Here is a 27,839-nt window from a genome sequence, read left to right as displayed (position 1 = left end):
AGATAATAAAACTAAATAAATTGATGGTCTTTGTGCAGAAACTGACAAGTTGCAAGTTACAAGTACGAAAAACGTTCGATGGCCACATTCTATGTACCTATATGTATGTATGTATATTGCGGAAATATTCAAACCGAAAGGCAATAACAATAGACAAAAAAGATAGCCCAGATAGATACACAGATATTACTTAGTTGGATGCATGGATGTCCATGGAAGGTCTGCCTGCTAGATGGATAGATGGATTGTTGGGAAATGCCGGTCATTTATCATCTCCAAACAAATAGAAAGCGCATTGCACAACTGAAGGGATCCGGGAACAAAGGAAAGTTGCGATTTGGGGACAATGAGGTGAGCAAGCTGCGATTTCTGAGGGAGATACTAAAAATAATTGAGAATTTAGAAAACTTTAAGCGGAAGTATTGAGAATAAGGGTATAAACATTTTACTTAGCTCTTCTGTGTTTCCTTCTTCAGCGTGCCATTACTTAGGGCAATTATGATATAATCCCCCATGATAACCCAATTTCCTTTCAAGGCCAAGAGAAGCAACTGCGACCACTCTATTACCGCACACACCCCCTCGTTTCATGGGCATAAATCAACCACGAAAACGTAATTAAAATATAAACAAAAACGGCAAGAGAAACAGATCCGAAGAGCAAAACAAACCGAAGGCAAAAAGTGCACAGATGTGGCTGCACAAACATTTTTTCCCCTCCATTATCTTTCTTGTTTTGGCCATAAACCAATATCTCATCTCTAGCCGGCGGGGCAGAAGTAAATAAACAAAGTATTAAGCCAAATTAAGGGTGAAAGAAATGCGAGGAGTGCCTAAAAACTGCAGTTGCAAACAGACAGCGCGCAATTGGAATGGAAATTAATAAAAGATAAAGGTGCTTTTAACTTTGGGTGGAATTGTAACAGCCGAAAGGGTTAACCAAATGAAATATTAATACGATTAAGGCCTTAAACATTGAAATTAATTTTAATTTGCACAAAAAAAAAGGTAATGAACAACTGATGCCAGTAATCAAAGGATCAAGTAAAGGGAAATTTTGGGTGCCAAGGATCAGCAGCATACAACTCACGCGGGTTTTTGTTTTTTTGGCGAGATGAAAAGCGGGTGGCTATCAAAAATTTAAAAGCTTTTCATGTATTTCCCGCTGAGCAACGGCGAACTCCTCCGCGGATATGTAAATGATATTTTCGAGTGGACGTCAAACGCAGTCATGTTTTCCGAGCCCAACCAGCCCACAGACCACACGGCACCCTTCCCCGCGCTCCTCTCACTCCACCCGCTCTACCTTCCACCTCTGAAGGCTTTTCCACCCACCCACCATCACCACCACCCCACCCCCTTCCGCCAACATTGCGGTCGGAAAAGGCCACAGGGCAAGCGGCATTGGTTTCTGTTCCTCCGCTCTATAAGCCGCTTTGCCGGCCAATTTTCATCTCGACTTCCCCGCCCAGCGCAGCACCGGTGCTTTGGTTTGCTCCTCCCTCCGCCCTGTTTTCCCTTTATAGGCATTTTAAATTTTCCATTGCCCGGATTTTCAGCATTTTACAAGCCATGAATTTTTTAATAACCCGGCTGATTCCCACCGCCGCTTCAATCCCCTTGTCCCAAAATGCAAGCGACAATTTTCGCGTCAATATTTATGAGAAGCGACCAAATTGAAGTTGACAACCAACCAACGAACCTAGGCCAAGAGTATCGCCTTTGAACTGCTATTGCTTTTTGTGGTTTTTCGCTGACGGCTTTTTCGGCACAAGAATACGCCAAACAAAGTGCAAGACTCCTTTTGTTTTGACTTGAATGGGAATTTTAAGTTGGCTTTTGCGATGTAACAGCGCGTTCTATGAATATTCCAAGGACTTTAGTCGCTAGAACGTGAGAAATTCTTGGGAAAACTATGCTGAAATTGCAGGAACAACGAATAAGATAAGATCCCAACATTCTGACTCAATTACAAATCTTTCACACACACACGAATATTAATCTGAATTTATTATAAACCTGAGCAGGCAAAAGTGTACAGCAGCTCTTCTAGTTGCTAAACTGAGAGATTTATTTTGTGCACAATTCGCCCACTGAAATGTCGTTATAAATCTCAAGACCTTAACCGTATTTATTTGTCAACATATCTGAAATTGCATTTTCCGCAACCATTGCTCACCCACGTTCCTTTTCTATTTCTCTTTGCAGGTAGGTGACAATGTACGTAACTCCTTTGGTGGCAAATATCTGGCCGGCCATCTGCACTTTCAATCCCCAAAACTGGTTGCCTCCTGGGTGATGTACACATGTTGTATTCCCTGTCTGAAAGTTATTCACAGATGGCTCCTCCTTCCGACCATCGCAATACTAACCACTTAAATTGGCTTATTTATTAACAATTGCTGATTGTGTTATATAATCGTGCGCTAAACAAAATCTTCCGGCCAAGTGCGTCATTGCCAAAAAGTGGGTGTGGGGTAAATATTAGCAATTAAATTGTATTCAGTGAACCTAAAGTGAGGCGGCCAAATGCCAAAATGGATTTTTGTTTAGGCAATTAATGGCAGGCCATAAACAGCGAACAGATACCAGAATCCTCAAACTAGGTGAATTAAAATATATCTTACGGATTCTGCAACGCAGAGAGCCATAAATTTGGTTTGCTGAAAGATAAATACAATTTTTTCAAGGACACTGCAAAATTGTGTGTTTTTAGATATATGCAATTAATTTATCCACGATATATGGAGGAATTTCTGAGGTGGCATTAGGTTAGTCATCAATTTTTTTAAAAGCAGCGACATCTAAAACAACGCCACGTCATCGGTTATATAGGATAAATACTACCCTGGATGAGGGGAATATAAAGATTGAAAATATTATAGAAATATTTTTGTGTATATTAGAGGACCCAAATGACCCAAAAAACATACACCGTATCAACACTTCCACCCCATAATATGCTTCTTGAGTTTTTGTCTATTTTAGTTTATTTTTACACCACACCTATTTTCGAAACACTGCGTATAAACGTATTAAAATGCTAAATTTATTTGATTAGAAAAATTTGACTTAGTCAGCCTGGTCAGTTGGCAGCGCAACTAAATTTAAACTTTAACCAAATCACTTTATTTTATATTGAATTTCGGTCGCTTCATTTGCATTAAAATAACTGACGTTGTAGATATGACGTTGGAACAAAAATCGATCAGCACGTGGAAGTAGGGCTTAAAGCCTATACATAATTTGCATAAAAAACAAATGTGTAGGCACATCCAAATATAGGAGTTTAGCACACACGCTGATAAAATGTATACCGGCTTTTTGAAGGATTGTTGTCGTCCGAAAGAAGTCAAAAACAAAGACGAATATAATATTAATAAAACAAGTTGGCAATTTATCTTCTTGACTTTGAAAACAAGTCAGACGGCTTGTGATTTGATTACTTGTGAAAGAATTTCTGGCATGACCAGGCCAAAATATCTATGGACATATCAAGCCAGATGCACAAATTAAATGTGATGCAACCATAAAGTACGAACTCAATTAAAAAAGTTAAGCCAGATTTTTGCTTTCACCATGTGTTTTCAAACACATATCGTTACTCAAGCGAATATCATCAAGAAGCCATTAAAGTTATATAACTTTTGGTTTACAGTCAGTCAAAGCATCGTAAAATAGACACAAATACGCAATTCCATCTGCCAATTTAACTTCCTAATTAACTAGACTAGTCTAGTCAGGTCGGTTCCCAAAGTCCAGTCATAATTTCAAGCAATGCTTGACGAAAATAAACGAAATCGAAATCTATAGCAAGTTATACCTGAATGGAAAATGTCAAGATCGTAAACAAACCAAAACTTCACAAATTTAAATAAAAGACGTGCCATCTATGGGAATTCTTATAAAATGTGCTGATCAGCTGCTGCGTTGTTCGCTTGTATACAAAAGTTATAAATAAAAATCATAAAATTGCTAAGAGTTAACAAAGCAAACGGTTTTACATTTAGTCCATCGCTTTAATTTGCAACAGTAATTTATATTACAACCAATTGCAATTAAGAAAGTCGATGACTTCAAATAATGTGTAGGAAATTGCTAAACGTAATTTGTGGAGTTACATTTTCAGAGACACAGTAGTGGTTTCTTAATATCAAAACAACAACTCATTCAAACTTTGCGAAAACCTTGCTTCACATATTGCACAATATTTGTATTTCTTAATTAGAATCAATTTGTTATTTCTTTTGGCTTTTTCTTTTTGATTCGGTTTCTTCTGTTAATTGGTGGCGATCGATTCCATTGGATTTATTGCTATACATTTGCTTGTATTTCTTACCAAACGCCACGAAACACAAAACGGCACGGACTGTAGGTCCGATTGAAGTGTTCAAGTTGGCCAAAACAAAGACAAAGAGCCAAAAAAAGAAAAAAGAGCGTTAATAAGCAACGGTAATCAAACGGAAGCAACCGAGTTGGTCGAGCGATCTGAAATGTTTATTGTGTTGCTGGGTTGGCCAATTTCCGGTTGACCGACAACGCGATTATGTAAATGCTCTTAGAATGTGCTCCAATGCAATCTGCTAAAAAATTTAAATTATCATTCATTTAGAAACTTTTGAGAAGTCATAATAAACGATAAGCGCGTCTAATGACGGTTTCACAATTAATTGAATTGGCTTAAGTGCAAAAGAGTGACAGGCACTCAAATACGAATGCGAAAAAGAGACAAGCATTCTAAGACAAAAAGCACTAGACTCGTGATGTTTTGAATGGAAACACCTTGATATAGTTAGTTCTTTCTACTGCTATTTCTTCGACGCAAATTCATAAATCTTTTGGATACACGCATGTGAAGTAGCAGATAGCATCTGCAGTTGCTCTAGATTGACAAATTTCGCCTTCAAATCTCCAGAAGACCCACACTAATTAACGTTTATCTGGCGATCTTCAGCGTTCATTTGGAAAGCTTGAAGAACATGGGGCCCCAGCCAAAGAATTAAGAATTCGCAACACGAAGAAAGAAGCCGAAGATTTGGAGGGGGGGTGGGTGGTGTCTGTCGGAAGAACCGGTTGAGTGAGCGAACGACTCTTCTGGCGCATTGCCTTCAAATGGGTGTCAATGCTGAAGAAGCGACACGAAGACCGACCGTCAAACGGAATGAAACCGGTTCTTCAGAACTGCCACCTCGTAAAGCCACCCCCCTCCCCGCCCCTTTTTCTGCGGATGCGCGGGGTGTTTGCTGGTACCGTTAAGTAACGCGGTCAACATAACGGTGAACCAAAGACAGCGAAGAATCGCCGTCGTTCTTTGACTTTGGCTTTTGACTTTGTCTTTGGCTTTTGACTTTGGCAGATTCTTTATGCGACTCTCTATCTCGGATTTCGTTTCATTCAAGCCAAAAGTGCATAAGCCAAAATCTTGTTTGTTTTTCGTTGGCCATTTCCCTTGCCACTCTTTCTTTATCGTGTTTTTTTTTTTGTTGGCCAATTATTTTCGCTTGGCCTGTAAGGCGGTGCACATTTCGTTCTTAGTTGGCCTGACCTGATTCTATGGCTCCTGTAGCTCCTATTTCCACTGCAATGCCCTCTCTTCAGCATTTGTTTTTTGTTTGGTTCTTGTTCATGGCTTTGTGCTTTTTGCGGTTGCTGCTGCAAATCTGTTGGCCTTTTTTTGTGTCCAGCTTCTTCTCCGCTTTCAGTTTACCTGTGCTGTGCTGTTCTTCTCGCTTCTGTTGTTGTTTTGGTTTAACGCTTTTTGACCTTAATACCCAATGAAAGGCGTCACCTTCATGGAATGGACCATACCCATACCCCTCACTCCTCACTGCTAACCATTTCTTGACTCAAAGTTAGTGCAAATTGAAACTGTCAGTCAAAGGGCAAAGGCAACGCAACATCTACTGCATTCAAGCAGCCCAAAAAACCCGTTTGCCCCCTCCCCTCTCCCCCTGTCAGCTCTCACTTTACACTGACCCCAGGTTGCATTTAAGTTGACAATGTCGGCCTGGATTAGCCCAGAAAATGAACGAAAAGGTTCCGAAACCGAATTCCAACAGAAGGTACTGAAACCTGACCAAACGGTTTCAAATACAAAGTTGCTTTGCTCGAAGGGTCTTTTGTGCATTTTAATTAGATATTATAGGTCTTAATACCTCTTAACACCCTGCATTTTCCTCCATTAATTTATGCTAAGAACCAAAGATCAATCTCTAGTCCCATTACTCATTCTTGTGCCACGAACAGCGGATACATTTAAAGCCACTTTGACATCCAACCAAAGCCATCATGCAGACCCCTTTCCACAGAACTTTCTAGCCAACACACACCTCCTAAAAATATATATATGTATATATCAACACTATCTGTCATCAAGTAAAGTGTGAAAAATCGAAATGAGACAGCAAGACAAAGCTACAAAAACTGAAATTTGGAAACGAAAATAAATATTGCGCTGGCTCATTTTTAGCTTGCCAAAAATGCGCGTATATATATTTTCGTATGTATTTTCCATTTGGAATTTTCACCAGGTAAACTTTGCTGCCAACCAAAAACAAGAAAACAACAAAACAACAATGCGGGCGTAGCAAACAACATAATTCTGGTTGTCTGTCTGTCTGATATGACACTTTGGTCGTGAGAGTCGAGCATGATATGATGCCCACGATAATGCTGATGATGATGATAATGCTGCTGATGATGATGATCCGCAAGAAATACTTAGTCATAGTTTTCTGGCCCTTGTCATTTGTCGCCTGCATGTGAAGCTTAGACAGACATTGTGGCTATGGAAAAAGTGGGTTAAGACTGCGGTCCATTGTTGTGTGTCGAATTTTGGCATGTGCGTCAGGTTTTCCTTTGTTACTTTTCCCCAACAATTGGCATTGAATGAAAGCACCTCAAGTTTGTTTGTTGGGAAACAAATGCTCTGAATCTAATGAGGTCTTAAGAAGGAAAGGAAATTGGGTGCCCAGAGTTGCTTGAACCTTAAAGATAGTAATTGGAAAGTACGAAATCTCTGGGCTTTAAGTTTGCAGCTTAGAAAGTTAAATTAAAGTGTAAGGTACTGAAAATTTAGTTAAAAATCTATTTAAGTGCCTATCTTGTATGTTTTTTACGTCTCAAATTCGCTCTAGTCATGCTTCTTCCAAATCGACTTCTTCTGAACTTGACCGCTGAAATTGATTTAAATATTTCTTCACTAAGCAAATGAATTCCATTGATTAAGCCAAATTTAGAAGGCAATTATCATATATTTCTGTTACGATCTAGCCTTCGACTTTTAAATGATTGTTATTTAAGAAACTCAAAATATTTGACTAGTTTTGTAGTTTTGTGGTGCAGTTCAGCATATTTTTATAAATTTAAATTCAAACTGCATTTCAAAGATTGTAGAAATTAATTTATGCTTTTACGAATTGGTTGTACTTCCAAACTCACTCTATGCAAGGCATTTCCATAATTTATTTGGTTTTCGGTGTTTCGTTGCTAGATTCCTTTTAGATATCTCACTTCCTGAAAGTTTTCAGCATTTCCCCAAGGACTGTCGGCTTAAAGTTTAATAAACTTTATTCCTCACCAGCCAACCGGGCAACACAACCCAAAAAGAAGTGCAGTAGCGTCTACGAAACAATGGTGCAATAAGAAAAGGCCAAAAAAAGAAAAGAAATAGAGTATGGGGCTATATAGGTAGGTAGGTTACCTGAAAAGGTAGCTCCATGGCATGACACTCAAAAGTATTTTGTATGTCAATTGCTATTCAAGCTACTCACGAAAATGCCGGGCGAAGAGGAAAAAGCTATAGAAGAAGTGCCGGCAAAGTGCCGCAAAGTTTATGAGCAGACTTTTCGGGGAGTCAAGAAGTTCACTTTGCGGGAAAAGAAAGGCAGGGGTCACCCTCGAGTTTGTTAATTAAATTCACGGCAAGTGTGAAAGAAATGGAAAGAAATGGGGGGACCCCGAAAAACAGTATGCTTAATAAATTTAAATGAGCCAAAACAATGGGGAAAAAAAAGATACAATGTTGCAATAGCAATACAACGTAACACGTGCAACGAATGCAGACAATGCCGAACCAAAACAAGATATAGATATATAAAGTATGCGCTACTTAACCGCAAGTGGACTCAAGTTCAGTTCTTTTATTTCATTGTGGTCGGCGCTTTAGCCATATGATATCATTATCATTATTATTCTCATTCTGCTGGCCAACTTCCTCAGCAGATACAGCTGGTTTTACATGTCTAGTTGGTGTGCCTTTCTTTTGGTCATTGACTTTGGCGCAAAGTTCACTGAACTCAAGTTGCAGACAAGGGAAGGAAGAAGCGAAAAAGTAAGTTAGTCGTCTCCGACTTTCAAAGGGAACGGAACGGATCGGATCGGAACGAAACCTTTCCCTGAACGCCTTCCAAGTGTCAGGTAGATATGGGTCAGTACGACCTTTCCAAAGTCTGGCTGGGAAAGGGTTTTGATTTGGCAACACGTAGTTTTGCTAGAAAGTTGCGAATGGTTCCGGTAATTATAGTTATTACTTGTGGCCTTAAACAAGCTTTTTACCTAAAACTCATGGTTACCTACATAAGTACTTCAGAAAAAATCAATCTGAAACCATTCACTGCTGTAGTCTTTGATTTAAGTACCTTAGCCTGAGATCAAAGTCTCCTTCCCCGATTTTGCATTTTCATCAGCCATGTCTGGACGTGTGTCTGGTGTTTTAGCTAAAAAGGCGGTGATGATGTTAATGGACAGGATAAAGAACAGGCAGTGGGTGGAGCAAAAAGCGGGGAAAAGCGAACAAAGCTAGATGATGTAGGTGGTGGGGTGGAGGAGGAGGGGTGGCCACGCGTTTTGATGGATGACATTGATTGATGATGATTAATAATGGTGCATTTTTATTGCTTTTCATCGGGCCAGCATCCCCCCATTCCTTTAGTTGTTTAAATACATTAAAGTTGGTACTTGTGCGGCGAACGTGTGTTGTTCGAGAGGATAACAACACCTGCATTTGGCCAAAAACAAGGACCTAGACCTACTCGGTATCTCTCTATTCTCATCGCACTCCGTTGCGTTGATTATTTCGCTTGAGTGCGGCGCAAACTCATCAAGGAGCAGACCCAGCAGACCCAACAGGTCCACATTCCTCCTTTATCCTGCGTCCTTTTCGCCGTTTTGCGACGCCATATGCCGCCACGCATATTCGCTCAATTAAAAAGCATAAAATTACATTTTCGCTTAAATGAACTTTGGCCGCCTTAACCCTCGCTTTTCTCTCGCTTTTACACAAGTCGTTGCACGCTTTTTGCTCTCCTATCCTATTTCCCCGACTATGAATTTCTAGTCCTCTTCATCATTTGCCACGCAGTTTCCCTCTTACCATTTCCCTCGCCGTTTTCAGCCATTTTCCGCCATTTTCATTTACCAATTTGTTCCGTTAAGGCTTTAATATCTCGTATGGTAGTTTACTTAAAGGGGAAACCTGTGAATGTTTATGGAAAAGTGTTAATATTTTATAGAATGTTTACATTGCCAAATTTGCTTGCCCATTTCCCTGATTTGCTTTATCGCGTTTTGCCCCAAAACCCGCATTTGCGGTTTTATTTAAGCAACTTGACAGTTACTGCATCGTGTTTTTTGGGGTCTTTTGCAAGGCGAGTCCATGTATTTTTTAGTAATTTATGTTCACCGCAATGGCATTTCATCAGAAAGAACACCGTTCACCTGCCCCAGCTGCTCATCAAGTATTACCCAACTTGACCCCGTTCAAACTGCTAATTAGATATTTATAAAATAAAGCTAAAAAGAAAAAAAAGAGCAGGTGAGGAAAATGAATATTTTCGGTATTGTGCCACACGGCGTATACTTAATTACATTTTGTGTTTTACAAGTTGTTAATTTTCCCGGGCACTGCCAATAAATTAATATGCAAAGCGCACAAACACACGCGCATATGAAAATAAAAAGAGAACTTCAGGGGCTACAAATGACGACGAGAGGATGCGGCAACTTTTCACAGCCGGTCTCAGCTGAAAATTCCAAATCCTCGGCTCAGTTTAATGAAGCATGGTAGTCGTCCTTAAGTATGCCAATATAGAGGGTGGGGGTGGGGTGGTGTTGCGGCAGTGTATGGGCTTTAAGGGACACAACCAATTGGTTTGCGGGGTTGCCATAGTCACATATGAATTTTTAAGTGCAAACATAATAAGCAGCTTAATGAACAGGCACACACACACACCCACACACACGTGCACTTGGGAGACCCTCTTCCCCCCACCACAACGTCCATTTTGGGGCAACCCTTTTTGAGTATGCGAGCCTTGTGCCATGAATTTAACACGTGTGCGTGTGCGTGAGATCGGTGCAGAGAGAAGGAGGAAGACCTCTACAGCAGCGGACTCAAAAATAAGGACGATGAGTGTCCTTTCAAGTTGAGAAAGTAGTCCAGTATTGAGAAATTAGTAACGTTGCAGTAAAACTTCAAAAGCATTAAAAATATTAAGTGGAATCATTAACTTCCATACTTATTAACTTTAATATTATTATGAAATCATGTAGAAATATATTTCAAATTATAAAACTAACTCACAGAATATAGAGTTATTAGTTTGACAGCGATAGTAATAGTTATAGTGGTACTAATAGTGGGGCGTGAGCTGGCGTGTGGTTGTGCACAACCGTTTTCACCCAACTTTATCATCGTTAACACTTTAACGGCTACCACCGACTACCCGGCATTCTCATCTTGTCAGTCAGCGTTGAAAATACCACAAAGAACTGTCAAAGTCGTCGTCATCCTTCCATGGAACCCCCTTGGTTACCCAACCCCGATAAGTCCTCCACAGGCACGAGCAGCGGCATCATCATCATCATCATCATCATCATCATCGTCATCAGATGGAGCGGCAGCCACAGCAGGAGGATTGTCATCATATCATTCCCCTGTCGTGGGTGGATTTTTTACGCCAGTTGTTGTTTTGCTTGTTGTCCTGTCCTGTCCCTTCGGTTTCTTTGTCCTTGCGTGTGTCCTGTCACCAGCTCTCTCGGTGTTTGTGTTTATTTGTTGCTGCCATTGGTGCTGTTGTTTTTGTTATTTTATGCTCGCACAATTTGCATTTTAATTATTTAAGAGAATTTTGATTAAAAAATATATATGTCCACGAGATGGGGAACAAAAAGCTGCTTGCTCTTTCTTTCTATTCATGGGGAATGCGCTCCGTTTTGGAAAAGGTGTGCGGCTTTCGATTTCGGTTTCCATTAACATTTAAATCAAATTTGGAAATATATTTTCGTTTGTTTTTCAAATCAACAATATCTTGTTTGCATGCAAATAATACAATTTTGGTTTCTTTCATGTGGAGCGTTTGAAATATAATATTTCTGGTGTCAAAATATAAATCCTTTTTCTTTCTATGTACAAAAACAAAGAAATTCCCAAATAATTTTATAAATGCAATATAATTTTGTAGAAGCACATCCGAAATTCGTCTTTTATTTGCCTATCATCCATGAAATTTTTTCTCCTTTTGGTTACTGTCGTAGTACAAAAACAAAAAAGAAAGCAGCTTCGCCCGAAGGATTAAGCCGCTGCCAAGGGCTGATTCTGTGGCATCAGTTGAAAACAAAAAACCCCTCAGCAAACAAAATCCACTCGGCTGGGTTATGATGTTTTATGCATGTGACGTGGCCGCGTTAATTCTGACACTTTCATCAAATGCTCTCTTTCATCGGGGGAAAATGTTCGTTCATTTAATTTAAAAATTTTTACGATTGATGTGGGATGTGGAGGGGGACGCAAAAAGTGTTGAAATTTGCGCCTTGCATTGGATGGTTTTAGCTGGCTCATTAGACGTGGAAAGAACAAACATTGGACATGGACATTTCACATGCGGGGCGCCCAATTTATGTGGTCCCCCAACATTATTCAAAGTGACAGGCTTCCTTTTCACCGTTCTCTGTTTCCCTCCTTGGAGACTACCTGTCAAGTGGCAGCCAGTGGCAGCCAACAGGCAGTGCAACAATTTAGATACGGATACATCCCCTTTGCCACCCCACGACCCACGCAACATGAAAAAAAAAACTGGCAGCAGGGAAAAAAGAGAGAATACAGAAGCAATAAACATTTTTACAGCCATAAATTCTTTTGAGGCACACTCACTCCCCGCCAACTCCCAGCCACCGACCTCTCCTCACTTACTAAATTCTTCATAAATTTCTTATTTTTATTACATTTTTGAACTTACGAATATTTTGAAATGCCCCTCGCTCGCTCAGTCACTTTTGTTGGCTCTTCGCGTTGGCTCTGGTTGCATCCGAAATAAATTTTTAATATCTAATTTTTTATTTCCTTTCTTTTCTTTGCAGGTAAGTTTTATCCATCGCCGGAGTATCGAGAACGAACACCAGCTCCAATCTACTTTTAGCACCCTGCTCGGATGTTGTGAGCACATGTGTAATGGGTTTTTATTCTCGGTTTTTATTACACTATCAAATGCATTTTGGGGAATCTACTTACAAAAATTACGTTTCCGTGGCTTTCAAGCTGATTTAGAACTTTAATGCTCAACAGATTCTTGGACGAAGCACTTGCGCGAATGTAAACCACATTTTATTATCATATTTGCTGTGCTGAAGATATTTTTATTACTTTTCAACTGAAAGGTTTCTTATTGAACACAACATTTTTAATTGAAATTTAATGGGTGTTTTTTACCTGTGGTAAACTAACACCGAAAAGGCATCTGGATCGAGAGCTTTCGTACATAAATTTCATGAACATTTTAATACAATGCCTGCTTGTATATGTAGTTTCATGAAAATACAATTCAATAACCAAAACAATGAACTCAGGACGGCGAAAAACACCTTGAACTGTATTTGCCATACCACATTACACCAATAATGTTCGGCCTATAAACATTTTAAAAATTATCATTATTAACATACGTGAAACACTCGCGCACATGCCGTATATTTCAGGGCTTGCTTTGTACCCATGCTTTTGGGGTATTTTGTATTAACAGCCAGTTCGATACTCGGAAATATATACTAAATGGTTAAGATTTCATTTGGTGTCAAGGTGTTCTGGGTAATTGATAATCATGTCCTTCATGGTTAAAAAGAATCGGAATAAGACACACCACGTACCTTAATATGCAAAAACTCTGGGTCACCTTTCTAGTTTTTCTAGTTTCTCTGTGTTCAATATTTAATTTTTTTTGAGCTGATTTCCCCCGAGGTTTTCCGTTTGCAGGCACATAATTAATGTCTACTTAAGTGATATGACAGTCGGTACGTCGCTCTGATTTTCCGCCACTCTCGATCCCTACCGCCTGCGGATTGCCGCCCACCGCCTCCTCATTTTCCACCCAGCTAGTTTAATTACTCACTAAGCAGACTATATAGATACAGCGAAATCGGGCGAGTGGTGCGCAGTCAACAGTGTCTGCTAAAAATATCTCATCACCGCACACACCTGCACGCCGGACAGCCCGATGTTCGTTCGCTGCGCTGAGGTAAAAATTTATTTTTAATTTGGAAGAATATTTTCACAATTTTTTTTCCACTCTACTCTTACTCAAACATGTGCATACTATGTATGTGTATTTAGTTTTTCCTGATATTTGCTATAGAGAGAAAAATTTGGATTCTTTTTTGCGTTCTGCCGTTTTCTTTTTCTCCTGTTTAGATTTTGATGATAGAAAAATATTTTTCTTTTGGCTAGCATGGCAGGCAATTTACACATTGTTCAAAATTACGTGAAATATATGTATATTCGGAAAATGTGTCTATATATATAGAGGAGATGGAGGAGTCTGGAGAATTTTGTTCGTTTTAATGACACGCAAAATGGAATTTGTCGAAATTGAATGGTTGTTTTTATTTCTTCCAAATGGAATTGGCTGAAAAATACGACAATCTAATTTGGCCCAATACTCGGCGTTATTTATGTGTGCTTGCCGCATAAATTGACCTTTTGACCCCACTTGTCTTCAACGCAGCCTAACAAGCTCACATCTCATATTCATCGTTTTGTAGGGCTCAGTTAATAAATTGAATTAAGCCAACCAACCAGAGGCAACGTTGTGAATTCAAATTGGTTGACATTGTTGTCGCTTGTCACCCACTCAACGCTTAAACGGGCAATATTATAGGGGGTTTGAAAAAGGGGGGAAGGGAGGTGGACGCTATATACTACAAAGCTGCATCGTTAGGCTATGCATTGATTTCCACTCAGCAATTGTCAATTTTAATTGAATAGCTTGCACTGCACTGCAATCCGAGCTAATCAGCTTTTGTCCGTTAGCCCAGGTACAGTTGTGTTCGCTGATATTTCCATGGCCAGTGTCTTTGGGCGCAGTGGTACAGTTGTGTTCAATAATATTTCAATTAACCCGCTCTTGTTGTTACGATGGATCTTTCCTTGATGCAAATGCACGAGTGCGAGTGCTGACATCATTTCCGTTTATGCAGCTGCAATGCAAAAAAGAACTCAATTAGTGTGGCCGTAGGCAAACTATAATGCCGCGATAAGTGGACAGTCCTCTTCCACATTTTTTTTTCCAGTGCTCACCTCAGCTCTCCCTCTTGCATTCAGTGGCTGGGTCGCGTTCATGTCGTTCTGTTGTGTGCCGCCTTAAATGGATTTTGATTGAGTTTAATTAAATTTTATTAGGTTTTGTCACCCTCTCCACATGGATGTGGATGATGATGTACGTCCGGTCCAGAAGCAGAAGAGGACGGTCAAGTAAGGGGTTCTTTTTTATGGGGAGCAAATCGAGAGAGGGATCTCTTGGTTTTTCCGAAATCACTGCATTTGCTTTTGGCTTATTATTGTAAAGTGAACGGGCGTGATGCATTTGATGTCTATATGGACTTAAACGAGGGTTCTTTATTAGTAAGCGACCAGGATGGGGCGAGTGAGAAAGAAATAGAGAAAGAGATGGGGGGGAATATGACTGGCGGAGACGTATAAAATTTCACTCATTCAATTCAGATTCGTTTGTTCAGTGAGTCCTCTTCTCGCTGCATTCACATCCATTTACGATGTGTTTATTGAGTCTTTGGTGGCCTTTGAATCTCTTCTTTCCAACCGGCTTTTTACCCCACTTTTTCCCACTCTTCTCTTTTTTTGTTTTTTTTGTGTGGCCAATGAAGTCGACTTTGCTTTTTTCTTAGCTATATGGAATTGAATTGAAGCATTGAACTGTCTTTTTATGGCTGGTAAAATCGTTTCGTTTCGTTTTTCTTTTCGTTTATTTGCAACCTGCCAAAGCGGTTTGCAACCAAATATCTTTATTTTTCAAGGCGTTGAAGGCTTAGGAATTTGCTCTAATTGGTGCCAGGTTTCGCACTAAACGAGTATCTTCGATAAAAACTTTTATGTTACTAACATTATTTCTCTAATTTCTCCAAGCTATACATATTTAAATGAATGCACATTGGACAAGATTGTTTGAAATTTAGCAATTGATATATATTTAAATCCTTTAATAGACAGCATTCAACCAAATCAGGTAAACACTTTGGTAATGTAAGCCGTAAAAAGACCACTAGGCATAGATGAAATGGGGATGGCGAAAATACCTTTGTTCACGCGCTTCGGTTGGTGGGGTTTACGAGGCACAATTTCATACAAATTTAAGCTCTTAAAGATGACATTTTGATCTGTTTTGATTTCCCCAGAGAGGCTGTCCTGTGTGTCCTTGCAGTCCTGTAACGTGATTTCTTTCTCGCCGTCTCCCTTTTTTCCCAACTGCCGCTCTCTCCCCTTTTGCCCCTTTTTGCTCCGGCGAACTTATTTTGGTTAACGTGTTTTTTATATATTCCCACCCATATATGTATGGCTCGGGTTTATTGCTTGTCTGTGCGGAAAAGAGAGAGGGCAGTAAGCGAGCAGGGAGAGTGAGCGAGATGGCGAAGGGTCGTCGTCTCGCATATCCTTAATACATAAAATATGTTTGATGGTTTCGCCATGCTCATATGTCAAAGGTTAGCGCACGTGCTCACGCTCTCAGAGTGCCTTTGTTGTTGGGCTGCAAAATCGAAATTTAATATATATCCATCCGCATATATATGTATGTATGTCTATATATATGTATGTATATATCTGCGTGGAATTAAAGTATTCAGCGAGGGTGGTCCGGTCGGTCTTTGGTGATATATCGAACTCTATTTTGCGGTGGCTGATGAAGGATTACCCCGATTTTTGTGCCACATCTCGCGCATTTATTTGGGATTTTCTTGCTTTTTCCCTTTTGAAAACTGTGCGCTACAAAAAAGTATCTTGTAAATGTTGAATTATTTATGATGGACTCGCAGTTGGGCGACCCATTCCACTTCCACTTCCACTCGACTCTTTTAAAGATCGATTGATTATACTTTTCGAGGGCATCTTCCTTATCGTGGCCAACAACTTTCAATTAGCCTCGGGTCGGACCAACATAATGACAATTGATTGCCATTGTCGGGCGATATCTACTCGAGCGATATAGGCGACAAATCAATTATAGACCCCAATGGGTCTTCTATTTTCTATTTCTATCGCTCGCTTTTTATCACCCACAAATGTTTGTCATGTTCACCTTTTTCCGGGACAATTCCATAATTGGAGAGCCTCTTCTGTACTGGGTGCCACATAGAAAGTTTAACGAACGCGTAGGAAATCTTTGGGTGAAAATCTCGCGTCGTCACAACAGCAAAAAGTTAATTTCTGTATATTGTGCGGAGAGAGTGGAACGATGTCGAGTGTTATTTTTGTGTGCAGCCGCAAATGACAAACATTGTTATCGCGCCCCTTCTTCGCAACGCCCCATTGTAGTTTTCTTTATCTTTGCCGCAATGTCAGCGACAATTGCTGGGTAAATATATTTACCCAAAACCAAACCACAGACATTTCAGTCAAGTGCTATTTATGCGACTTTGGATGATTTTACTGCAACTTATGGTTCGCCGGAAAAATACATATATATGGCCAATGATTTACAAAGTCAATAGAGGTGCCTCCTTTTTCGCTACATTTATCTTGAGTTTCAAATTTGGGTATATCTATTAGATTATAGTTTTAAAATAGTTTCAGACTAGACTTTTCTTTTTATGATAACTAAAAATAGTACTTCTAATGACCACCATATAAAAGGAAGGGCAACGCGGAGTTCCTGGCTAATTTTCGTTATCAGGCCACCAGAAGCTGTTAGCCATATTTGCCCAGTGATAAATCTGTACTACTTTAGCTTACCTTGCGTACGACCGCCGACGTATCATATAACCGAGTCCAGACAGACGCGTGAGTTCAGGGAGCAGTGTGTGCAGAGATTCTTTTCACCGACGTGAACTGATTTGCCTGGCTGGCGGCTGGCGGCTGCAAGTTTGCAACCCAAACCCCAAACCCCAAAACCCTCGTCACATTAATGTCTCTATAGCTGTCAGTTTAGCCTCTGCCCGTGCAGGTGGGTGGTTCTAGTAGGAGAGGTGGGTAAAAGTGTGTACAAGTGGGTGAAAGTGGGTGGGGTTTTACACAGGGTGAAGTTGAGGCGTGTCTGTGCTTATCAGTGAAAACATTTGGCCAACCTTCTCTGGCGGCAGCGGCTGTTTAACGGGTTGCCATTCTGGGGGATAAGGGAACTCGCTTCTCTTTTTTTTTTGTTGCTTCCTCCTCTGCCAGCAGCCCTTCATTTTATTATGCCCTATTCTTTTTTCTGGGTAGTTAGGAGGTGCAAATGTGCGTAACTTGCCACACTTTCAACACCTCGTGGCAGCTTGGCACAAACAAAAAAAGAGAAAAAAAATCAGAAGAAAAAAGAGGCAACCTTATGGCGTAGGAAAAGTTTCAATCTGCGTGTAGGAGCCCCACGGGGCGTATGTGCAATTTTAGCGATGTAAACTTTTTGGCATTAAATTGCCAGAGATTTTCCTGCACTTTCCCTAACCCAAGGCACAACAATTAATCATCAAGTCGCTGGCAACAGCAAAAGGCGCCCCTTTTACACTGTTCTTCTGCTTTCGTTAGTGACAAACACATGTCTTCGACTTGGCGAGTGTGTATGCCCCCGTCTTATTTTTGTTCTCACGCCTGACTAATCGTTAAACAATTGTTTAACATTTCAAATGGCCACATAATCACATTAATTAGCATTTTCGTTGCGCTTCGCCAAAGCATTTTACCCCTTTTTTTCCCGCGCTTTCAGTGCTGCTGCTAGTTTGGTGTGTGTGCCAAAAATCTAGTACTCTATACATAGTTTATGCGGTTTGTCGTTTCTGCACACCAGCTGTTTGATTAATTTGATGGGTGTGGCGGTATTTACTTGGCGATTTATGTGTGACGTGTTTTTGAAAAGCAAACAAAAGGGAGGATCATGTGCATTTGCACCAACAAATTCCACTTTAATCGATTCTGCGGCAAGGAATACAGGATTTCGTTTGTTTGAACTGGCTTTTATGGTTTAATAACAAGTTCTAGTAATATAGAATATTGAAAATATATTTTATATTGAACTTTAAATCTAATGACTTTTAAATGCGTTTCGCTGTGTAAACAGTAGTGGTGCCCTGTTTTACCCATTTATGGTATAGTTTTTGCCAACGACCTGTTCCCACTTGTATTCATATAAAATTCAATAAATTCCGAACACGTTGTCTGCTAATATATTTAACTATTTTTGCGATTCTGCCAACTGTTCAAACCCATTCTGTTTACCGACTTTTTGGTCCATCGATTCAATGCAGCACATATTTGTTTACACTTCGCCCGGATTTCGAAACAATATTTCGGTCTGTTTTTCTCAGTCCATTCTCCGCTGCTGAACTGAACCCAATCACTTTTGTTTACCAACGCGTAATTATTGTTGCTTATTTGTTTACTACTTTCATATGCATAATTACTGATATAATTTCAATTTAATTGCAATTAAGTTTTTGCGTAATTTGCGTTGTTCAACACGAGCAACAAAATCTGTTCGTTCGCACAAGCTTTGAATACATTTTCCGTGGTTTTTTTTTTCTTTTTCGGTTAGTGAGGATGAGGTTCCACAAATCAACATGTTCGAACCATTACCTTCTTCAGCTCGCCCGCTAGTGTTTGTAAATAGTTGCTCAAATTGTTTTTGTTTGCTCTTGGAAGATAAATTGTGCAGAATTTATTTATGGGATCCGCAAGCAAATGGATTGATTCGAGGGATGGGGATTTGCTAAAGATTCAGATGGAAGGGGGGGATGGTCTGCCTCTCATTAAAGTCGAGGCACTTAATAAATTGTCCATCATTAAAAGTTTTAGGCACTTTAAATGGGCCAGCCCGAAATGCTAATGGAGTTGCCCTTATAGACGCAACGAAAGCGGTCTTTATCTGATGAACATGCAGCGAGATCTGTGTGGCTAATTAACATGATTTATGCCACAAATAAAAGTCGGTTGTTTTTACACAAACATTTTGCACAACTTTCATAGGCAAATTGAACATAATTAACGCGCAACGCAAATCACAAGGCTTTCTAACGCTTCCATTACATGTATACATATGTACATGTGTATATACAGAGCAAGATTATAAATAATTGAAACATTTATTGCAGTCATAAGCAATTGCAAATCTAATTATAATTAAGCCGACTCGAGTCGCCGCCCCGTGTGACCAAAATCGCTCTCTCTTTGCCGTTGCATCGGGTCCATCGTGTTCGGCTTCTCAAATGTATCATCTAATGCCATAATATGTGTCATAAATTATAAGATACAGATGGCAACTGGCAACTGGCAACTGGGCGTCTTTTGGCCAAGCTCACGGGATGAATCTGGGAAGCTTTCTGGGCATTCTCATACCTAATTTGCCATACTGCACCTGCTGTTTGTATTTTGGCTCGCTCAACCCATCACAGACTTGTTTATTGTTATATACATTTTTTACAAAGTGAAGGCACTTTCTGCATTTTTGTGCTCTTAATTCCAAGTAATTTCATCAAGTTTCTTGTATTATTACACTTCATTTTTATTTGCTTGACCCTTGCTTCTATCCACTTCACTTCAATTCCATCAGTATTGTTTATTTACTTTTCACAGATTTTCCGCGTATTTTTTGCTTCCGCACAGTAGTGCCACGTTTTTCATTAGTATTTGATGCCTTTTTATTCGCCCTGGCCATATTAATATGCTCGCAACGTTTTCGTAATAAATTATTGTCTTGCCATTTGTACAGTTAATCAGGCTCAAAAGGCGAACGTTCGCGGCATTACCTGCCAGTGTCCAGATATAGACTGTATACCTATATGTATGGTAGGAACCATCAGCTATATAGATGTTGCAGATGGCGGCAGATGAGGCTGCCAGCGATTGCTTTGCAATTTGTTTCGCCTTTTCCTGCCTTTTACGTGGCAGCAAATTGTTGGGGTCTTGTCGAAAGTCGCCGCCCTGTGATGTTGGTCGTGTTGGTGGTGGTGCTGCATGTGCTTCATGTTCATGTTCGACTGCAATTAATGTGGACACTTAATTAATCATAAAAATTGGCGAAAAGTGTTTACGGCTCATTTAAATTGACAAATGTTGTGTGGGCTGCTTCTGTACCGCCCTGTTTCTGTTGCTGTTGCTGTTTCTGGCCATGTTTGTCTCTGCCATCCTCGCTGGTCTCGCTGCCGGCTGGTTGCATCATCACAAAGAAGGGGGACAAATAAAAACCAAAAAACCAAAAACGATCTGACCTGATTAACATTTTCAGTGTCCGCCCTCGGCAATTTCTCAAAGCAAATTATTCATAAAGCAGTGCTCATAATTTCGTGATTATGATAACAAACTCATTTGTTTTCCATCTCATCTTGTTGTCGAGTCGCATCAGCATCAGCATAAGCATCAGCATCAGCATCAGCATCAGCATCAGCATCAGCATCAGCATAAGCATCAGCATCAGCTTTGGCATCAGGTTCAGCATCTCGCAAAGTCGCAGGAACAACGCCGACCATCTGGCCCCATGTCTTTTGCATACTAATTTGATGATTTTCGACGAGCTGACTGATGTCTGGCAGTTAGATGCTTATCACTGGATTAGGCGCTCAATGAGTCTGGTCTGGGGTGTATATGAATGAGAATGTTGTAGGTTGAGTATCTGTACAAGTATGAATGTCTTCTGGGAGCATCTTCAGCCGCTTTTCGCTTGTTATTCTGACAGATACACCGAGCCGCCTTGTTATTGGTATTCTAATCAGATGTCATTGTGAAGAGGGTTGCATGGCATCGTTTTCAGATTTTCATTCCGTTAAGATTCCCAGAAATTTGATGCCAATTAAAAGGGTATTAGGCATTTCGAGGGCGGAATTGTAACGCTTTTCCCATCACTGTCTCTTGTTATTTGTAAAACTCAGCTCTTACAAATGTATAGTACTTTAATTCGGTCAATATTCTTCCCCCGTTTCTTTTTAAGATTCCCAACCGAAACCATTATGTTTCCCTTCATTTCCAATTGCCATAATTGTATGGAAACCCCGTAGTTATGTCAAGCTGGCTTTTCCCCCCAATGTGACCCTCATTCTAGCCATCATCTGGATGGATTATTACTTCCTCTTGTCCGAGCTCATGATCTTTTTCATCTAATGGCGCAACTCCCTCTAATTATGTGATGCATCACAAATAAACAAATTTCAACTGGAGCTACTTTTGTTGCCCTCTAATGCCGTGCACGTACCGAGTTATTTTCCCCAATTTCCACCATCCCCCCCTTGGACGCACTAATTTTATGGCTTAATATACTCTCGCCATGGGTGGCGGGGAAAATTGCGTAACTATGAGTGAGGGAAATGGTATGGATGCTGCTGGTTCTCCAGCGCGAAATTGGCACTCAACGTCAGAGTTTCCCATTCCTCAGGCCTGTCACTCATTTGCTCATTCCCCAGTTTTCCCGCTTTTCCACGCACCCCCCTCCTGTCCACTTACCATTCATTGCGTTGAGAGGAGAAAAGAGGAAAAGTGGAAAAGAAGAGAACATGAAGAAAAATATTTGTCACGGCAGCTTGGAATTCTTAATTTTATTACACTTTTTTCTGGCGTGCGTAACAGCCAGCAGGCGGGGAGGGGGGGCGTTGTGGAAGAAGGGGGCGTGTCTAAGATGAGAGGATAGCCTCGTTTTTTGTTGCTACCCCCCCTTTACTTTTTTTTTTTTTCGTTGTTGTGCCCCGGATTCCTGCATGCAAATTTGGTCTTGTCGGAAATGACATTTTCATGCGTAAATTGAAATGTGAGCGACGTGTTTGGGGATTTGTGTCGCAGCCCAGCCTCCTTGGCAAAAATGAAAAAGAGAAAGAAGAAACGCACGCCGCACTCTGCGGGTAAAAAGCCGCACCATCAAATGCGGAAAATAAAAGCAAATTGTCATAGCTTTTAATTATTTTTCCATTTGCCTGGCGCCGCCTCCCTCAGAGGATTTTCCCTAGTCGAGGGGGGTTCTTAAAAAAAGAGGCAGTATTTTATAACCTGCTTTTTAACTGGGTAATTTTGTTGGTCAGTTGATTGTACTGTTTTTCTATAATTGGGGGCACTAAATATACATTTTTAAACATTTAAATTATATCTAACCAATGTATCCTCTTCTTTTCTTTCAGGTAAGTTCAACTTTCTGCAAAACAACGAACACAAACAGCAGCGAGAAGGCAAAATCGAATGGCAGCTAAGTTTCAAGTGGAGTTTCTATATCATACAGCATACACAAGCATCTCTGAAATACCCATACCCTTTAGCAATATCGAAAGCATTCTCGTTTTTAATTATAACAAAACACAAGACTCGTCAACAGTCGAGTTGAAAATTGTGTCAGGCCGATGCGGGATTTTTTGTTGTTGTTTTGCGGTTTGCCCTGATAAGGCAAAAAATTTCTATAACATTTCCTGTGTTGCCCGATAAAGGCAGTGAAACAAAATGTGTGCCCCTGATAAAGGCAGAACATATTGCAAAGTTCACTCCCTTTCTGGAGGCACATGAAATTTGGCTTGAGCCTGGCATATTAGATGTTCGAACCCAGAGATTCTTCACACACATATAAAATATTCAGGCTGCAGAATGGAATGAATGTGGATGCGGAGCAGTGGGTTGGTTGCTTGGTTGGATTCATGAACAACAGCAAGAGTGGGATGTAGTGGGTAAAGGAGCCAACTTTCCCCAGACTTTAGTTTGCCGGGGAAAATTGAATTTCCTGCTATTGACTTTGGGCGAAAGAACACCGACAGCCAACAGCGAACATAGCACAACTTTCATACGAGCATAGGCAACACACCAATAAAACAAAGAAAAAAATTACAAAAATGTCAAAGCAGCAGAGCAGCAGCAGGAAAAAGTTAAACTGAAAAGCAAAAATTGCAAAACACAAATCGAGAGCAAGCCAACCACCACTGATGTCTGCTAGCGAGTATGCTAGCTTTTTTTGCGTGTATTTTCTGTTTTTTGGCTTCCAAAACATTCCCCATTTTGTTGTCTTGTTTTGTTTCAGCTAGCTATGCCGCGCCAACATTCAATAAAAATTCAATTTGCAATTGAATTTGTTTTCACTCGATATCCTTCCATCGCTCTACTCTCTACCCATCTCCCTCTGCCAGTCTGTCTCTCTCTCTCTCTCTCTTTCTGACAGCACTGCAACTTGGTAAACATTGCAAGAATCGCCAATAATATTATACATATCCCCAACAGCCAATTCACCATGCACGAGTGCAAAAAGTTAGCTCCGATAGTGCCAATCAAGTGATACATTAACCGCAATCCGTTTAATAAAAGTGTTCAAATGAACAGAGCCTCGTTGTTTATGTGCTGTGTGGATATTTGAAATTATTTGAGTGTGGCACATTCCAAAAATCGAACAAGTTATTTGAATAGTTTATAGCATGGCGTAGATATTGCTCACCACTAACCCAAATCGGTTAACAACTTTATCCGATTCGCAAAATATGCTTTCTAGGCCGCAAAGCATTCACTCTTCATATCGCTCACCACTCAAATCTAAGCCCACACATCGGCATCATATTTATTTCATCAGTTTGTTTTGGCAATTTTAATCCCAACAAAACATTGTCAGTTTGCTTAAATTATAAATGCCTTTCGCCATATTTCAGTTTGGTTAAAAAAAGCCACAGAACTCACATACGGCAGCCAAGCGGGTGGTGGAAACAGGCTGAGTTCGCAGGACGAGAAGCTTATCGTTTGTTGCCGGCTTTGCTGCGGTTTTTACCAGTTTCCGTTCTCGCGTGGCTTATCGATTAAATTCATATCATTGACACGTCATAAACAAAAAATACACTCGCTGTGGGTTGGCAGAGATAAACTAAAAATAAATATATATAAAAATGGCTGAAATGGCTCAGGGAGAGGGCGATTGTGTGTGGCCATGAGTTTCTGCCTGGATTTTGTGGTTGGAAAACCTTTTAGACCAGGTCCAAACGACTAAGTGAATTAGCCCAAAGCGAAAACGATATAGGTGGAAACAAAAAAGTGGCAGCGCAAAAAAATAACATTAATAAATAGAATTTTTTTGTTATAACTAACGGCGGTGTACAAGGCTCTGGATACTGGCGTAAAAAAATGGTTCCTTTGCTTTTGCTGGCAACCCTTTTTTCTTGTCAACATGCAAATGGCTAAAAAAAAAAATAAAAAAATTAAAAAAAAAATGTGGGAACAAGAGCCGAAAGTGAGCAAAAGTCGCGCAAATTAAAGGCGAAAATGATGATAATGGAAGCAGTCGCCACGTTGTCACTCCGCCGACTCCCTTCCTGAAAAGCAGTCACGTTAAACGGAAATGGCAATGTCTAGACTGTGGACTTTTTGGACCCTAGTCCTTCGTGGCTGCAGTTTGGGTGGGTAAGTAACCGCAGAGCATTTGCAGCGACACAAAAGGTTTCAGTTTCGGTTAGCTACTTTTTATGCCATTTTTTCGTCGGCCCTACCGCCGCCACTACAACAACAGGAATTTTGAGTGTGGAAGAGGCCAAAATCAAAAAAGGAAAAAATTATATACAACAAAGGATAAGGAAAACACCCCACAGTGGTGAACAGTATTCCCCCAGAATCAGAATCAGACTCAGATACAGGCCCATCAAATGACAAACGCCAGAAACGATTCATTTGGAACGTGCCAGGGACTCGAAAAAAAATGGTTTGCAGCTTTGTTTGCGCATTCTGATGTCTGCTCCTGCAGTTTCTGAACTCCCTAGAAAAAACAAAAGCGAAGCACTAGGCCATAATTAAACTTTAACAATTTAAAGAGGATTTTATAAAGTAGAATCACTCATACGCAGTGTTGCACGTAACACATTTATCTAGCAGCCATCGCATCATTTCTAATGTAATTTCCCTTTTAATAATCTACTTCAACAGCAGATAAATGCTAATTTTTCCCATTTGATTTCCTTTGCAAAGATGTGAAAATTTAGCAAAGAAAATGGCAATTTCCGTTTCATCAGTTTCGGAAAACAAAGTGAGTGAAGGTGGAAAATGGGTGGCTGTTTCTGTCTAAGCTTATGGTAAACATTTCTCAAGGCCTTTCGCACACACGTTTCCACCATTTGAGGCAAAAAAAAAATGAAAATAAAAGAAAAGAAAAGAAAAGAAAAGGCCAATGCAACTGACTGACTTCAGTGCTCGTTCTCACTGCGTTTCGCATTTTATAAGCTGCACATTTCTCTTCATCTACGGCCAAAACCCCCCGTCGCCAATCTCCCGTCTACTCGCAGTTTTGGCTGGCAACATTTGTTACGTTCCTCCTGCCTGTCTGCCTGTTATATTTTCTCATTTCTTGGCCCACGTTTACCTCCTGGCAATTGCAGTTGGCAGTCTCCTCCGGTGCTCCCTGCAGTTTGTTGCCGTTGCTGTTGCTGTAGTAGGTGCTCGCCATCCTTGCGGATGGATATGCATATGACAGGTTACAGCACTGCACTGGGAGAAAAAGTGCAGGAATCTAACACTTTTAGGTAGCATAAAAATTATGCTCCAATTTTACCCTTTGCGTTATATCAGTTTAAGATAAATTTGCTTGGTTTTTGACAGCGTAGAAAGTTGCAAAATCGATGAATCCCAGTTCATGCAACTTTTATCAGTGTGTCTAGAAAAAACATGGCACCGTTTTCCACGTGGACATCCACGTCGTCGTCGTCTACCCACTTGTGCCGCTGCTACCTCTCTGGATCCTGTTCCGTGTTTTCCCGTGCACTTTCTCTACCCAATTCCCTATGCAGTTTCTCCTCTTGCATCCAACGTCCTGCGTCCTGTTTCCTGCTTCATCAACGTCCGCGTCTGTTGTCCTTGTCAGAGTTGTCTACTCAACGACTCATAATTTCACTTGAGCATCATAAATGCCAGCAGTCGGCAGTTTCTGTCTCTAGATCCCTAAACCCCATTTTGCCTCCCCCCCAGATTTGCCCCCTCTACCTACGTACCGCTTGTTTTGGATCACAACAAACATTTGCCTAAACACCAGGGCAAATGCAAACAGCGGGCCCAGATGCACGTGTATGAGTGTGTTTGGCTTGTGTATCCCTAGGATATGGCAAACATTGAAGAGATCCAATTGCAATTGCATTTTCTTTGCCCTGTTTTCGTTGGCTCTCCCTTCCTTCTTCCAATGCTTCCAATCCTATCCCACTTCTGCTGCTACCGCCGGCTGAGTAAACAATCCAAAATCCCGTGTGGATTTTCCGCAATCTTCTTTGCATGTTCTGTATTTTTTCATCCTTTCGAGGATTTTCCACTAGATTTCTACTAGAGTTTCTCTGGTGAAGATTTTAAGACACCTTCAAGTGTCTTTTTGTGAACAAAATCTCTATCGAAATTAGCGCAGCAAAGTTTTCATTATATTATATATTAAACGAAATGCACAACTTTCCGTCTTAAAATGTTTGAATTTAATTCAGTTCCAGTTTACTGTAGTTATTTGCGGCTTTTTAATTAGCAAATTAAACCGTTTAATCCATTTTGCGTGGCTTACCAAAATCCCGGTTAATCCCCGCCAGGATTTCCCAGTTAATCCATCACTATAGGGTAGCGTAGCGAACTTGGCCAAGAGCAATCTCACTGAATCGTGGCTTCTGGCTGTTTGGCGGCAATCTCAGCCGCTGCCAACGAACTGCCAAAAAAGGAGGAGAAGGAGCAGGAATTCGTTACCTGCATATTTTTTGGCAATAGAATGGGGCAGGACACCCTGTTGCCCGTCGCCAGGAATGTTAGTCTAGCGTTATTTCGCTCACACATGCAGGACGAATGTGAACCATTTTGTTGGCCGTACTTCATGTCCTTCATCTTCTTGCCATCCCATCGGTCTCTTCCTGTCTGGGTCCTTCGTTGGGTCCTTTTTCCGTTCTCTCTCTCTCTTCTCTATTTTTTTGCTGTTCAACTTGCCTGGCTGGCCCGCTGCTCTGGCGTTTTGTTCGCTGTTATTACTTACTCGCGCATCGTTAAAGTGACTTCCGGCAATGTTTTCCCTCAACCTAACACACACACAACATACACAGCACACACACACACTCATGCATATCTAGGGTCCTGTGTGATATGGTAATGGCAGCTGCGAGTGTGTGCGTTGTTGTGCCTTCTCCTAGAGCATAGCATACATTATGGGGCTCGCTTCACTGTCTGCTGCCTGCTAAATTATGCAGAGCTTTTGCCTTTTTGGCCCGGACTGCTTGCAAAGGTGACGAAATATTACAATTTAACCTTCCCCTCTTGTTTGGTGGCGAAGGGGGCGGGGCAGGGTGGGGGGACGCAGGGGAGTTGGGCGCTCAAATATGTGTGCGAACAAATTTCCGCTAACAAAATGATAGACCATGCTGGAAAGTGAAATATGAGATTTCACTGGCACGACTTAAATTTTTAAATTCCACCCCAGTCGCTGGGAGGATAC

The 27,839-nt window shown here is 40.7% G+C and overlaps 1 protein-coding gene and 1 long non-coding RNA gene across 6 annotated transcripts in view; one reads left to right on the top strand and one right to left on the bottom strand.

Moving 5' to 3' along the window:
- The window catches only part of LOC122622238 (maternal protein pumilio), a 171,746-nt gene that overhangs the window by 95,741 nt on the left and 48,166 nt on the right, over positions 1 to 27,839 (top strand). The window contains exon 2 of one of the 5 annotated variants that reach the window (XM_043800552.1): positions 2,209 to 2,220. The exons of the other annotated variants lie outside the window; for them this stretch is intronic. Coding sequence (XP_043656487.1) covers positions 2,209 to 2,220 — 12 coding nt within the window. The remainder of the gene's footprint in view (positions 1 to 2,208; positions 2,221 to 27,839) is intronic. 5 annotated transcript variants of the gene reach the window in all.
- LOC122622241 lies at positions 12,258 to 12,829 on the bottom strand. The gene is made up of 3 exons (XR_006326281.1): positions 12,707 to 12,829; positions 12,509 to 12,647; positions 12,258 to 12,420 (listed from the first exon to the last, which is right to left on the bottom strand). It is a non-coding gene; the product is annotated as an uncharacterized LOC122622241 (long non-coding RNA).

This window comes from Drosophila teissieri, chromosome 3R (genome assembly GCF_016746235.2).
Source record: "Drosophila teissieri strain GT53w chromosome 3R, Prin_Dtei_1.1, whole genome shotgun sequence".
Classification (NCBI taxonomy): Eukaryota; Metazoa; Arthropoda; class Insecta; order Diptera; family Drosophilidae; genus Drosophila; species Drosophila teissieri.
The sequence above is the reverse complement of the archived record's forward strand: the minus strand, read 5'-3'. Positions and strand labels throughout refer to the sequence as shown.